This window comes from Nyctereutes procyonoides, unplaced genomic scaffold, assembly GCF_905146905.1.
Source record: "Nyctereutes procyonoides isolate TBG_1078 unplaced genomic scaffold, NYPRO_anot_genome, whole genome shotgun sequence".
In the NCBI taxonomy this organism is placed as follows: domain Eukaryota; kingdom Metazoa; phylum Chordata; class Mammalia; order Carnivora; family Canidae; genus Nyctereutes; species Nyctereutes procyonoides.
This window is the reverse complement of record NW_026575029.1, coordinates 3,622,008-3,637,593: the sequence shown is the minus strand read 5'-3', so window position 1 is coordinate 3,637,593 and position 15,586 is coordinate 3,622,008. Positions and strand designations below refer to the sequence as shown.

Sequence of the window (15,586 nt, the reverse complement as noted above, 5' to 3'; positions counted from 1 at the left end):
AAGCCGCGTGAATCATCCATAACCTCGATTTTTGTGTCAAATCGGGTAACTACACTGGGGGCTGCTCTCTACATTTCCTGAGAACAGCACGAGAGGAATATGATTAAGCTGCAGTTGGATCAGTTTACTTATGGTATGTAAGAAACATTTTTTTTTCCCAAAAATATGGGATGGCTTCCATGGGTGATTATTTAATGGATTTCTCTGAAGGCTTACAGAATTAGATTTTGTGGGCCTAGAAAGGCAGGGGGTGGTGCAGGCAATCATTCAGAAAGGCTGTGCCATATAAAAGCCTCGAACCTTTTACTAACTCTGAGCTTTTGTAATGAGGACATGGCCTTGGAGGACGGTTGTAAGGCTTGGTTGGCACTTGGAGCAAACAAAATCCAGCGACACAATTAACACCCCAATTAACACCCTCTGCACTGCACATCATCTTTCTCTCAAAGCTTGTTTTTTATTAAGCCTTCTTAAAAAGCTGTGAGCACTGGGTGGATACCTTTCCTTTGTCATATGCCCTGTCATTCCTCCAGGTTTCATACATTTAAAAAAGCTTTTGATTGCTTGTCACAAGGAAGAAATGAAATATACACGTTCTGTATCATTATTTTGTAAAATCGGCAAGCATTGCATCCTACAAATCATTACACCGTACCCAAAGAGCAGTAATAAGGACTAGAGTGTAGTAGAGACAAAGCAGATGTTACTTATCTCATCCAACGCCCCCCCCCCTCAAAACAAACAAACAAACAAACAAACAAACTTGTAAGCTTTTCTTCAGGATTTTTTTTTTTAACACAAGATTTAAGCCATGTTTGACATCTTAATTTCTAAAAGAGCATTCTCCTATTTAGTTCATTTCCCCATCTCAGCAGTATTACCAAATTCTAAGTGATTTTATTCTTTGTATGTCTTATGTCAGAGACAGTTTCTAGAGCCATTAATTAATATAATATGCCTTTCTACAAATGAAACATTTTTGTTATTGGATACGTTCGGTCTAAACAACACAGGGAATTTAATGCCAAAATACAATGATTTCAATATCTTGAATTCTAATTGGAAACCAAAGTTTCTTAAATCGGATCTATACATACATGGGCCATGCATAGCTGGAAGATTCCTTCCTATTTAAGCCTCCTTATGTACTCAATATTGGCTTTTCTTAACCACATGCCCATTTGATGAACAAGTTCCTAAGGACAGAAGGTTAAAAAAAAAAATCCTGCAACATAGAAGTATGAAAACACCAACATCGAAAGACCACAGGAGAGATTTTTGCTCAGAATCTCGAAGCCTTGTGTGTTAAGCCATGGAGATTTGACTATAGGAATCTTTGGACACAGTTCTATTCTTCTACCCTACAAATTATCCTAGCTATAGTTAAATAAATAAATGTTATCAAATTCTCCCCGTTACTGTTAATTACTCCCCACACTTTACTTTTCATTCTTGACACGAAAATTCTAAAAACAAATATCCTTAGTTTCGTTTTGTTTTTCCTATCCTTTTGAACTCACGGTGCTCTAACATGTTTAGTGTCATTTAAAACTCAATGTTTCTCAACTACAAATGAAAATAAAATGAACCCTCTCCCAATTAATTGTGAGGGAACCACTAGTTATAGTCGATTGCCGTATTGGGACTTAGACCTTATTTGTAATACATGTCATTGCTATAGTTACGTCTTAAATATTACTGAAGTTTTTAAAGCCACCCTACATCATATAATGAACACTTATCTTACTTACTTAGATGTCTGAGCTTTAAAATCATAAACAGCTTTTGCAGGCAATTTCTGAAAGGGAAGGTAAACAATTAGCACTAACTTACAATTTGGATTTTTTACAAGAAACCAATTTCATGTGAATTAAAGGGAAGTGAAAGCACAAGGAATGCTTAAACATATATAATGTAAGTCCTGTCTGCAATTTATAAATCAATCAATTAGTCCTTCATTTAGGTATGTAAACTAGTAGATGACTTTTTCATCATAACTACCGAATATCATATTTCTTCCTAGAAACTAAGGAAGATGAATGCTGTAATAGGGTTCTGTCCCAGGTATATATCTTTCCTGGGATAATTGCAGAGTGTCAGTTGCTTTAAGTCCTATATTGACACAACTCCTTCACGATCATAATAAAACGGCTGGGAAGAGTCAGGGTGGAAGCCATCATCCCTTTTGCTAGATAATTATCCACCTAGTAACAAAGAAATCCTAGCCCAGTTATCACTGGGAAGCTAGTGAGTGACCCAAAGCACAGGCTTGGTCATCTTGCATTCCCTGGAGGGCTCAGGAATTCCTTAGCACACGGGAAGCCAGCCGCTCACCCCTTTTAGTCATGGTAAGATGTGATACACTCTCACCTTCGATCACCCTGTACCCCACAGCTAGCCACTCCAGCATTTCCTTCTCCACTTCCCAGTAATCCCCTCACCCCACTCTCTTTCCCTGTGAATCTGTGAACTTTAGGCACACTGGAACATTCTGACTTCTCTGAGGGTCCCGCAGGTACCAGACTATAGGAGACACCTGTACTGATTCTCCTGGAATGGCTGTCAGTCTCAGACTGGCTTTTAGTTGCCACCAGATGACTCCAAGGTAGCCTGAACCAGAGCTCCGGCCTTGGCTTGGAGCTGTGGACACAGAGCTAGCTGGTAGGTGGTTCCTAGGAGGAGTGATTTTTCAGGGCTGTTCTCCAACAGAAGCAGGCCAGCCAAAATTATATATGTCATATCTATATTGATTTGCAACACAGATGACCTAGCCGCCCCCCGCCTCCCCCCAGCAGGGAAGTTTGTACAGGGATATCTTCCTCAACGAGGCAGCCCAAGCTCACCACTCTCACACAGTTGCTAATTCATGGATGTCAGGTCAAGACTCGGAGGGGCCTGGCTGCTCAAGCTGGGCTGCCCTTGGGGGAGATCTGTAGTGAGGGTCGTGGCGCATACTGCTTGGAGTCCTTTGTTTCTCTCCTGTCATTTTTATGTTCTTAATCTAGGTTCTTTACTGGTTTTGGACATAACTTCAGGTGACAGGTGCTTGACCAAATATACTGCAGAGAAGAGACTGAAGTAGCACTAAACAAACTACCTCTTTTTCTGGAGTTCCTCTTCTGTCCCGAGGTACACTTCTCCCCAGGTCACTCATGGTGGATGCGTAACTTCTAGGGGACTCGTGGTCTATGGGGAGAGGACGGGGTCAGAGTGAGTACCCACTGAATTAAAAGCTGACCCTTTTAGCCATTTTTCCCTGGTGGCAACTATTTCCTCCTTCAGACTTGGAGAGACAATACAGTGGAAGACATGGGCATAAAACTCATCGGTAATTATAAAGTTGGGATAGAGGATACAAAACCAGAGCATTTCAAAAGGGAAAAAATAATCCGGGGTGGCAGAAGCATTATAATCAGAAATATAATTGTTACATTGTTGAGGAAACTATGCTGTAGCACCCGGTGTAGACAATTTATAGTCACAGGGATTTCTCATCTCAAAGATTGAATACTTTCTAATCCTCCAACTTATCATGACCTTTATAGGGTCCACAGAAGATGGACAATTTGAAAATAGCAACAGTTTACAAAAACTAAAACATTTTGTGGAACAATTTAAGAATGCAGTAATGAAAAAGAAAAATAAAGAACGTACGATGATGGACGAACTATGGTTGTGTCCATTCCCCATCCCCATCCCTGCACCCCAATCGTTAAATATTCATTGAGTCTGATATGATGTCATCTGAAGACTTAAAAGGCCGCCTTTATCTTCCCTTTTGCTCAATTACCTTATCAGAAAGTATATATTTATTCCAAGAAACAAAGAAATAAAAATTCTCTAAACAGAAAGTATCATATTGGTTGCCAAACTGCTCATGAAATACTGAATTGCTTTTGTTCACCTTAAAACAAAGTATAGATAATTACATTACAAAATTATGATTACAGCTATTTCTTAATGGTCTCATACTCTACAGATTTATATGTGGAAATGTAACTAGAGGCTAAAAGTGTCCCAGTAATCTCTTATAGAATTTTACTGGTGTAAGTGGTCAAAATTAGTAAATTCTTTCTCTTAGCCTTTAACAATTTAGTTATACTGGTTAACAGAAGTATTAAAAATAAAACAAATACAGCTATAAAGGAGTTAAGAATGGCAATTCATAAAAAGAAAATATTGTTTAAAGATTTTACTCCTTTGACTATAAGGAAGAATTGTCTACTTCACAGCAGGTAGGGGTATCAGTTATGTGACCTATAAGGATAAATGTCTAACTCTATGAATTTCAAAGTCTTTAGACTTAATAAGACAGCATCAGCATGGCCACAAACATTTCAGGTAAAACTTAATCAGTTATTTTCAAGAGAGAGAGAGGATTATACGCTATATATTTTCTGTTTTAAATTCATATACTTATATGCTGATCATTAAAATGTAAATTACTTTTACTAATCCTTGGAATATAAACTATTTTTCAAGTGGGCTAAACAAATTTGGAAAGTAAATATTTTATTTAATTGAAATGCATTTCAAAGCCCCCTTAAATCATGTTTCAATAATATACTATAACTGTGCATAACATTTAGAGGTGATTATTGATCTGCTTAATTGAATAACTGGAATTGTCCAATATTGAAAAACTAGAAAAGGTAGCTAGGTTACTAAAAATTTAAGTTATGACATGTCTCAATCAGTGAAAATTTCAGATTGTAGGCATTGATTTAAAAAATTCTAAATTTATTATTTTTGCAGCATGTGGCGATAGTATGAATAAAAGCAAAGATAAATACTAATAAAATAAGCGAATTGTGCAATGGCAGATAACGACTGAGCCACATACATTACATGCGTGGGAAATTTGAATCATCTTTTTTTTTTTTTTTTTGGCCTATAGAGATTATATTTTGGCCTATAGAGACAAATTCTGAATTACTAGGAGTTTGAATCTCTTTTCTCCTACCTACTCCCTAAATGACTTTGGTCAAATCTCTTGTCCTCCCTGGGTCTTGATTGTAAAACAGTGCTTTTAATAACACCTTTCACCCAGGTTCGGGCCAGTGTCAATGAGACAATGTGTGCTAAGCACTTTGCTGTGTCCCGTGCATAGAAGACTGTTGATAATCCAAAAGTCAGCATGGAATGTTCTTTCCAGCTTCTTAAAATTTATATAGTAAACAGATGTACTTTAAGAATTGTCAAAAAGAATTGTATGAGAATGTCAACACATCCCTAAAAAAAAACAAAACCTCAAAAAATGTCCTCTGCATTTGAAGTCCTATTTGCCCTTATGTTGCCACTGCAAGGTGATAAACCATCTATGAAAATGGGCTTGGGAGTCACGTTGAGTCCAGCGCCTCAGGGAATTTTGAACCTACATGGTTTAATTCAAATGTTGCTATAGGATTCTTTCAGTGGAAATAGATAATAAATAAATAAAGCAATGGAAAGGCAGAGAAAATGAAACACACTGAGTGATGGAGATGAGATTTCTGTATATATAGCTTAAAGATACGTTCACAAAAATTTTGTTCCATCATGTCCTTTAAATGAATTTAAACAAATCCTATTCTTTTTTCATTTTCCACCAATAACTACATTATACACTTCAGTTTTGCTTCCTGAGTGTTTTAATGCAGTATCTTTATATTGAATTTAAGCAAATGATTTATTGAGTGAATATAACTTTATAATGTTAATATAAAAACAAGGGAAAAACTATTTGTTAAATTTCTCATTTTGATTCATTTTACAACAACAAAAAAAGAGTTGTCAGTCTCTTAAGGATACTGATACTCAATCATGGTCTCTGTCTCGAAATCCTTTTAAATGGTTAAAATGAGTTTAATTTGTGCTCTTGATGTAAGTTGTGCCAGCCCTAACATTCAGCTACAAGATGGTTTTCCCTTTTGATTTTGAATGAGCAAATTTTTGTGAATTGGTGGTCACTTTAAGCCACACATCGAGTCCGAATATCACATGGGCAAATGAGACTATTCAGTGAGACATGTTTGCACAACAAGCATTTGCTTCAAAACACATGACGATGCCAAGTGGTCTCACAATGTAGGAATGATGAGATGTAGGGATGGAAAGTGAAAGAGCTGGATGGTGGGTGTCTGAACCACAAGGAAAAAGAAAGAAAAGTTCATCCACCTTGGAGACTCTGCACACTCTCATGGTCTTGGAGGTGGTAGTTGGAGGCGGTGTCCACATCTGGGAAAGAGGCACTGTGAGGCATTCTCCCACAGTCGTTCTGGTACAATGGACAATGAATAGCACCATCTGGAGGCAGTGGGTGGAAAGGCTGGTGCATGGGGCTCCTTTTTAGAGCTTTGAGTGATGAGTTCCTCTCTGGAATATCTGGCAGCAGTTCACTGATAAGACGGTGCAGTATACTGTTGTCTGGTAAACTTCCCCTTCTCTTTTCAGCTTTAATTTGGTCACAGATGTCTTTAAGGGCAGAGTCTAGGGCCTCAAACACAGATGCTTTACATTTTGCCTTCTCAGTCTGTTTTTTGGGGGTCGAATTTTTTTTCCTGCGGAAAGGCACGGGACTGACTAGAAATGCAAGTTTAGAAAGGCCAGGGTCCATTTCCTGTCTCCTGGGCTCTTCAGAGTTTTCATGTTTGGCTCTTTCATGTTTTAGCATTGTGGTAAATCGAGTGTAGGAGGCAGGGCATCTGCCTTTGCAGGAGCTGATGAGGTGCCGGTGATGGTGGTGGTGATGGTGGTGGTGATGGTGGCTGGATCCATAAAAACTTTCAGAGGATGTGAAAGAAAAGTGATCAAAATCACTCTCACTGCAAAAGGATGATCCTTCCACGTGAATGTAATCACTGTGGTCGGACACAACTCCGTCTTGGTCACTATCAGAAAACTCCATATGAGTTCTCGGTTGCTCATCACTGGTGACTTCAATATGAATTGGCACGACGGTTTTAGGCTTGTAGCTTCGTTGTACATGAGAAGGGTGTCTACTTTGACTTTCTTCCTCCAGCAAAGACTCAATGGAGAATCGCCTTTTGGGACACAAACCGTTTTGTGGAGGTTCTAGGGTTATGGGAGACAACATCTCATCTCCTAAATTGGGCATGGACTTTGACTTTTGAATCAACTTTTCAAATTCTGAAATGCGGGTCGGGACCATGTCCCTGGGCACCTCCTCAGTGGAAGACTGGCTCCATCCATGGAGCAGGCCCTTGTGTTGCTGCTCCTTTTCATACTGCATTATTCTTGACTTTACAGAGCAAATTACCTCTGAATTCATCAAATCCTTCCGGTTAATGCGGTGCATTTTCTTGTACATTTTTAGGAACCCTGGAGCGTCATGGGCTGACCTGTGCCGGAGCCTTGATCTGCCATTACTGCGACCCTCCTGGATGTAGGACGAAGCCCATGTTATGGGGCAGCTCTCTTTGGAATCCTCTTCACATAACAGAGAACCCATACTTTCTGACTTGGTTTTTGGGTCAGGGAAGCTATCACAGTCATCATTTAGGAGATCATCGCAACTACGGGATTTGATTTTGGGGGAGACAGTTTCTTCAGTGCTGCTCCAGATCTCTGCATTTTGTCGGGCCATTTGCCAGCCATTCTTGAAAGTAATGGCCCTCTGGGAGTCACGAGGGACATCCAAATGCTGTCTGTAAGTGTTACAGTAATCTAACTCATTGGAAGGGTTGCCGTTGAGCCCTGAGTAACCATAAAGGGATGGACATATATCATCCCCACCTTTTAATCCAGGGCAGCGTGGTGGAAGAGAGACATTTGGAGAAGTTAAAAGGTTCACAAAGAGGAGAGCATGTCATTTAGCATCAGACAGCACAGCAAAGAGAAAGCAGTTAGCGTGGTTTGGTCTAGACACTGATTGTTATACATGCAGCTTCAACTTTAGAGAAAGGAAGCCTCATTCTAAAGCCAGGTAATACTTTTTCAATGAAGGTAGCTTTGCAGATTTTAGAGTTAACAAAACCACATATAAGAAGTAATTAGCGTAGCTAATAGACCTATTTTTATTGTGTTCACACATCTTTCGGCAAACGTGGTACGCCAAAAGCACTATTAATAGTACCTTGAAAGTTAATAGCATGACCTGGTGGTAACCGAAAGGTTTAACAATTAAGGCCAAAAGTGAGATAGAATTAATCAACTTAACAGGGTCAGGATTTGAGTCTCATTTGGTTTATAATGATAAAGAGGTAAAGAGTAATTTATAAATTTGCATTTAAATACCACTCCCATAACTGTATCAAATAATTTTTCATGGGCATTAGTCAGAAAAAGCAGTGAGACAAAGTATTTTCCAAAATCGCAAAACCAAGATGCTGTGAACTACTGCCGCTACTATTTTTCCGAAAAAAAAAAAAAAAAAAAAAACTAAGAGCCTCTTTACCTAAATGAATTTACCTTTTTAATTGCTCCATTTTCAACCTTTTATGAGGCAGGTTCTCATAAGGATAACTGGATATAATATAAAACATGCATCAGAGATAAATCCATCTTGCTTTTTTCTGGGGAGGTTGTTTTTTTAAAATGTTTTGTAATTTGAGAATAGAGAGCTAAAACTGACCTAAATTTGCAATATGTTTGGAAACACTCTTTTCTTTTGCTTCGCTAGGTGAGCTAATAAATGAAAGGCCAAAGTACATCTAAATGGGAAATTTCCTTCTTAGGAGGAAACCTAATGAAAGAAAATACCAGTATTGATAGTTCCTGCCTTACAATCTTACCCACATTTTTCAAAAGTAGATAAGCACATGAGGTAGATATGTAATATTTGGGACATAAAGATGACTTAACACTCCCCAGGATAAAAAAATTCATCTAAATTAATCAGAATCATTTTGGTTTTTGGGTGCTATCCAAGCATAATAAATCAATGGTATTTCATGACTTATTATCTTAAGGTATTCATTTGCATAAATGAGTAGAATGTGATAAAAGTATCTCTGTCAATGTGATGAAAGGTGTCATAAAAGGGGCTCGCTCCTTCCGAACCTTCTAGGTAGTATATACCGTTGACTAGGCTGTGGAAGGCGACTAGGGCCTGCCTCCCTTCTATCCTGGAGTCCACTCATCCTCACCTGCCTGTCTTCTGCACACATACCAGCTACCACTTAGCTTTAATTATCACATGGCAACTCTTGTAGCACTTAGGTTAATACGTGTAGCTGACTCTGTGTTATATTATGGACACGTCTGTTAGAGCTCAGCTACTTCACACACTTCAAATTCCTTCTGTGTTCTCTTTCAACCCCAGGAGACTGGGGGCGGCTGTGGGGCCCCAAAAGCTGTATAGCCTTGGGTACCTGCGGATGCTGGTTCAAGCCTCAGCCTCCATCTTGGGAATATTCTGGTCAGCATGGCAATAATGCTCTAAGCAGTCTTTCAACGACCCTGCCCTCTCTCAATAGAACTTGCTGAATTTCCAACGAGGATGCAGGTCATACGGGAAAATGGCATGGTGATACCTAAATTTCCTAAGTATGACTTGAAACCAGTTAGTTCTTCCCAGTGGAATGATCTGAATCAAACACCATGTTCCATGCAGAACATGGATATTCTAGCATCTATATGATTGTTCACCAAAATATAGAACTGGTGACTAAACCACAAGTTCAGTAGGTTAGACACATTTTTATCTAGAACAAAGTAATTTAAAAAAAAAATCAAAGTGTTTTAGGCAATAGTGTTCTTTGTTGCTACTTCTAATTCCTGTTCTAGAAACGTGATTAACTTTACTAGTTGTAGTGAGATTAGAATATTTTTGACAGTATGCAAACATTTATAAATGTGATCTTTTAAAAGCCTGACAATAATTTAGATACTTTGAATTTGTCCAAGAAAACCCCAAAAATGATATATTTGGAAGAAAAAAAGCATGAATATACCAGATGATAGAGTCCATGGAGCCCCTCAAGTGGCTCACCAGTCTGACCTAGTCTGTGTGAGAAAAGCTGGTTATTGTTTTGAAATGATGTTGTAGTCAAGATGCTGTGTTTAAATGCTAGCTGTCTCTGGATGGTTATCCTGGACCAGCTCTCCCAGAGTCCCTCAGTTTAAAATTAAGCTAGTAAACTGCTTACATGTCAATCTATTATTGCTCACCTTTTGCTCTTGAGGGGGAAGAAGGAGAGGAACTGATGATATAAGACTTTGTCAGGGTGGTGCTTGGTCCTGGGAGGTCCGCTCCACCTGGGCTAGTCCTGCTCGCACTGGGATCCACGCCCCGGGGCGGCCCCACTGCAGGCTCGCTCTTCCTCCTTTTCCTAAAGTCACTGGCCATGCTCGCAGAACTAAAAGAAGGAATCAGCTTCAGTTAGGTTGATGTTGGAGGAGGTTCATCTGTGAAACAGGACGACTGGTGGAATGGGCTAGTGATCACGGTACAACTCTTACCCTCTATTCCCCCAAACTATATAGTTTGAAGAATTCAGCCCTTGATATTAAACATGATTTCTTTATAATCATCTATTTAAAAAAATTCACAGACAGTACATTTTTTAAGAGAAGTTTTAGGTTTACAGAAAAATTGATTGGAAAATAGAGTTCCCATATACTCCCTTTCCTGGTCCAGTTTCTCCTATGGTGACATCTTTTATTACTGTGATACATTTATTAGTTGATGAACCATCTGGACTCATTATTATTAAATGTAATTAAAGTCCATCATTTATATTAAGGCTGTTTTCTGCTGAATATCCTGATTTTATCAGGATATTTTACTTCCATGTCTTTTGGTGGTGTGATAGCTCATTTCTTTTTATTGCTAAGTACTATTCCATCATATGGATGCACCAGTAGTTTATCAGTTCACCTACTGAAAAGCAGATGGTTGCTTCAAGTTTTGGCAGCTATAAATAAAGTTGCTATAAACGTCCATGGGCAGTGTTTTGGTGTGGGTACAGGTTTATTTATTTATTTTTAAAAATATTTTATTTATCTGAGATAGAGCAAGAGAGAGAGATCAAGCATGAGCTGGGGGGAGGGGCAGAGGGAGAGGAAGAAGCAGACTCCCCCTGAGCAGGGAGTCTGGCTCTGACTCCGGGCTGGATCCCAGGACCCCGACACCATGACCTTAGTTGAAGGCAGACGCTTAACCTACTGAGCCACCCAGGCACCCCTGGATAGAAGTTTATAATCCATGTTTTCAAGTAAAAATTCTCCTTTTAGTGTAATATGTTATGACTGACAATTCAGTGTTGTGATTTGTGTCACATATCTTTTCTCTAGAGAGAAGAGTCCCAAAAATGTGTCTATATCCAGAGAAGGCATGCCACAGTGGAAGAAAAGACTCCAAAAAGGAAGACTTCTGGTGAGACACATTTCTCTTACTTTAAGGTTTCCCTATGGCTTTTCCTACTACTCTGAGCTTGAAAACCTTACACTGGAATTCTAACATTTTCTTATTTAAATAATGAATGACTAATAATTTGGCCAGCAATCAAGCTATTAAAGGGGACTTTCACCCAGTTGTATGAAATGGCATCAACAATCTACAATGGCAGGCAGTTTTTATCACATTCTGGGTCTGAATACAGTATCATTTAAGACAAACACCAGGGAACGGGAGATACACACTACCCACTATACCGTCTGTCAAATCATCATATAAAATTACATCAACAACAGCAGTTAAGAGCACCACCAGCTCCTATGAGTCAGCAATACACGATTTGCTTTGCTGACATTATTGTCTGGTGTAGCCTGCACAGCAAGCCTGTGAGGTGTGCATGCTTATCCCTATTTCATAAACGAGTGAATGGAACACACACCATTGCAAATAGAGAGATGGGGCCAGACCTCAGAATTTGTCTGTGTTCTTCTAAAGAGGATGTCCTTCTTCTCCTAGACCTGTTTCTGCTGTCCCTAATCATGTCATAAGAGGGTCTGTGTGTCTTTATAGCAGTCTTCAGGTCAGATTAGAACTCCAAAATTCAAACATTTTAGGAGCATAGATAGATGTAAAAGATATAAAAGGAGACTTGGAGCTTTTTTCTTAGTAACATTGATGCCATTGGATGGCACTCATGAAACCCAATTTGCAAAGGACCCAATCTACAAAGTTTTGACTTATGTTGATAAAAAAGAGCAGATTAATGTTATATCAACATTTGTTGTCGAGGGCACAATATGGCTGAGAGTTTGTATTATTCCCTATTGCTATTGAACTGTGTCCAAATTTCTACAATGCTATAAAGTAAGTGTGATATTTAAAGTCCACCAACAGAAGTTACCTCGGCAGACTCCTCGGAAGGTTAGGGCTAGAGGTTACAGGTTATTCTGGTTCAATTCTAGTTTGTTTCTGCTCCTTGCGAACTGTGTGAACTTGGTAAGTGATGTGGCCTAAGTTTCATTTATGCAGAGATAAAGTGGGGAAGATAGTATTTAACTCATTGTGGTGTCTTAAGGATTAAATATATTTAGGTACCTAGAATGTCTGGTACATAGGAGGCCCTTATTTATTGGCAGTAATAATGTTTCTGATTTGTGTATAATAAACAAATATATGTAGAATATAATTTAGAAATTTTCTAGTAATTTATAATATTTTTCAAATATACTATCATACGTATCATCTAACAATATTGCAAATTAGATTTTATAATTCCCATTTAAAGAAAAGAAAATTGGGTTTAGAGGAGACAGAGAAGGGAAGAATCTCTTGGCAAAGGAATCCAGAATTATTTCACTTAATTTTCATAAATTTTTGAATATGAGCATGGAAAATGATGCAAAAACAAAATAAAACAACTTCATAAAGTATGGTGCTCCAAATAATAACGCGTGATAGCATAACCCTCATTATTATTACTTCACTGGGTAGTATTTCTATTGAAAAAGAAACCACTGGTATAGAATATTCTGGTTGTATAATGTAATGACGTTCTTACCTAGTGGGTCTTTCCAGGCTTCTGTCTAAAGAGGATTGATACAAGGAGGCCTGTTAATAGAAAAATATTTCCATGAAAATTTTTACCAGGAAAAATTTCATTTGTCCATGAATATTAAATTAGGTATCCTAAAAAGAATATTATAAAAACTGACATTAAAAATACCATTTGTTTTGATCATAAAATGTCTTTCAAAGAAAAATTATGTAACCTGATTTCTATTTTCTTCCTATCTACTTTCTTTTTTGATATACCACAATGTATTTCTCTGTGTAACTCAAATTATCTACAGCCCAAACATTGCCTGTGGGAGAAAAGAAAAGTTAACCACTCCTTCACTTAGGAAATAGACTGTAAATAGAAATTTTCTGCATAAAGGAATAGTTTGATGTTTAAAAAAATATTTGTGGTCATCATTCAGCCCTTATACAATAGGAACCTTTTTTTATAATTTTTTGTCTTGTTGCCAGGTGTTATCTTTAAAATATAACATTTAGGGGGAACTTGAGATCTTTCCTCTGTCAACACAGCCATGGCATTTTAATAATACCACAGAATTTGGTTTGAAATTAAACTAAATTGCCTGGTGCTTAAATCAGGTAAAGATTGGCATATTTCAAAATATTTTAAGTTCAGGGTTGGTTTCAAATACACGATTAATGAACCAAAATGTAACCTTTTCTTTAAAAAGTGGATTTTTAACATTTTTGTGAGAAAATCAACTCTCAGTTGTTCATGGTTGTAGGAATAAAGGAAAATAGAAAATACAAATTGATATATAATTCCAAATGCCTGTTGTACACACCACTTTCATACTCTTTCATTCTGAAGAGTACAATGAAACAGATATTAGGCAAAAATATTAGATATGAGTTTTTCACTCCCCATGACAATTGCCTGGAATAATTGCTGAAATATCTAAGGCAAAAGAGAGCTCTTGACACTGAAAGATGAGTGAAAGTAGCTGTGGTGTGATGTCTAGAATGTACAGGAAAATGTATATAAGTATATATGTCTAAGATTATTTATATATGTATATAGTCTTGGTTTGGGCCATATTAGATGATTAGTTATTTGTCAAAAACTTTGGTCTGATGAAGAACTGAAATTCTAGTTTAAAAATGTCCTTCCATATGAAATTTTAAAAAGTCAGCTGAAAAAGCAGGATTTGACAGATTTTATCTTAAATTCCTATCACATTGAAATACTTTACCAGAGTATTAAAAACCTACTTAGTGGAAATTAAACCACACTTTAAAAACTATTTCGATGACTTTATATTTTCTACTTCTAAATTAGCACCAATTAACCAATTAAGATATTAGTATTCTTTATGTAGATTCTTTACGTAGATCAGTCTGACAAGCCCTCTTATGCGTAACTCTAAAACTGGTTCTGTTAATTAATATTTTCATTTAATTCTATCTTACTGAATAAGAGTGGAATATTGCCCAGAAAGAAACAAAAGCACCTTTCTGCAAGAGATTATCCTTCTTCCTTTTAGACCGAAAAAGCATATTCTAATATTTGTAATTCCTAGACAAGATTTAGATTCCTAGGTTCTCAATAAATATAATATTAGAAGAAAAAAATTCAGTCCACTAATCTGATAAATTTGCATGATTACTTTGCTTGCTGAACTCTGAATTGGATACTAGAAAGGTGGAAAAAATAAATACTAAATAAAAAGGAAAGCAAATGGGTCAACAAATAAAACCAGATAATTATATTTTGATTTATAAATATTATCTCTAGGGCACCTGGGAGGGTCAGTCGGTTAAGTGTCTGCCTTAGGCCATGATACCAGAGTCCTGAGATGGAGCCCTGAGTCAGGCTCCCTGCTCAGTGGGAAGTCTGCCTTTCTCTCCCCCCTGCTGTGCTCTTTCTCACTCATTCACTCTCTTTCTTAAAAAAAAAAAAAAATCCTTGCCCCCCCCCCGCAAAAAAAAAGAATATTAATTCTACATGTTTGCAGAAAAGCAACACCAAGTAGCCTCAGAGTTACTGTTTCTGCAGATCACAGTATTCACAGAACACCCAACCACAACCACAGTTGATTATTAAAAAGTGTCAATTGCAGAACATCTTGGAGTGATCATCCTATAGTGACCAGAAATTTTGAATTTCAGGCTTGGAATGAGCCTAGACAAAATTGTAATGTGAGATAATAAAACAGTGTAAGAAGCGAAGGCTCTACACTGATAAATTAATTGTGTTTTAGGTTTAGGCAAAGAAACTACAATGATTCCTCCTTGTGCTGGTTTCCACAATCCAAAATTAACTGAAATTAGTTTTGTGATTTTTACGTATAATCAAAGGAAAAAGTTCTTTATTAAATTATAAGGAAATAGTAAAAGGTCTAGATAGATGACTAAGAGAGAAAAACTTTATGATAATTGTATGAATGATACTCATTCTGAAGTGGAAATCATCTGCAGAGAAGGAGTAACTGATTTTACCTATTATGATCTACTGAGTATTTACATATAACATACCTAGATGAAGTTCATTTTAATAAAGTATGGACACCGAATCACACTTTCTGCTACTTTGCTTAAAAGTCCTTAATTGTTCTTCAATAATGCCAGTTTCTCAGTTTCATGGATTAGAAAGTATGCTATTCATGGGATATGCAAGGCAGTTGATAAATGATAGTAGGGTAATGTGTAATCAGTTACAGATTTTACCTG

General features: G+C 37.4%; 1 protein-coding gene across 14 annotated transcripts in view; it reads right to left on the bottom strand.

Moving 5' to 3' along the window:
• SORBS2 (sorbin and SH3 domain containing 2) overlaps positions 1–15,586 on the bottom strand; it is a 214,851-nt gene that overhangs the window by 29,857 nt on the left and 169,408 nt on the right. For 13 of the 14 annotated variants that reach the window (XM_055315715.1, XM_055315716.1, XM_055315714.1 and 10 more), the window contains 4 exons: positions 12,897–12,946; positions 10,111–10,298; positions 3,098–3,186; positions 1,752–1,798 (listed from right to left, as the gene is read on the bottom strand). In XM_055315715.1, coding sequence (XP_055171690.1) covers positions 1,752–1,798; positions 3,098–3,186; positions 10,111–10,298; positions 12,897–12,946 — 374 coding nt within the window. Of the gene's footprint in view, positions 1–1,751; positions 1,799–3,097; positions 3,187–6,156; positions 7,735–10,110; positions 10,299–12,896; positions 12,947–15,586 lie in introns of all 14 variants that reach the window. The other variant, XM_055315725.1, reaches the window with a different exon arrangement.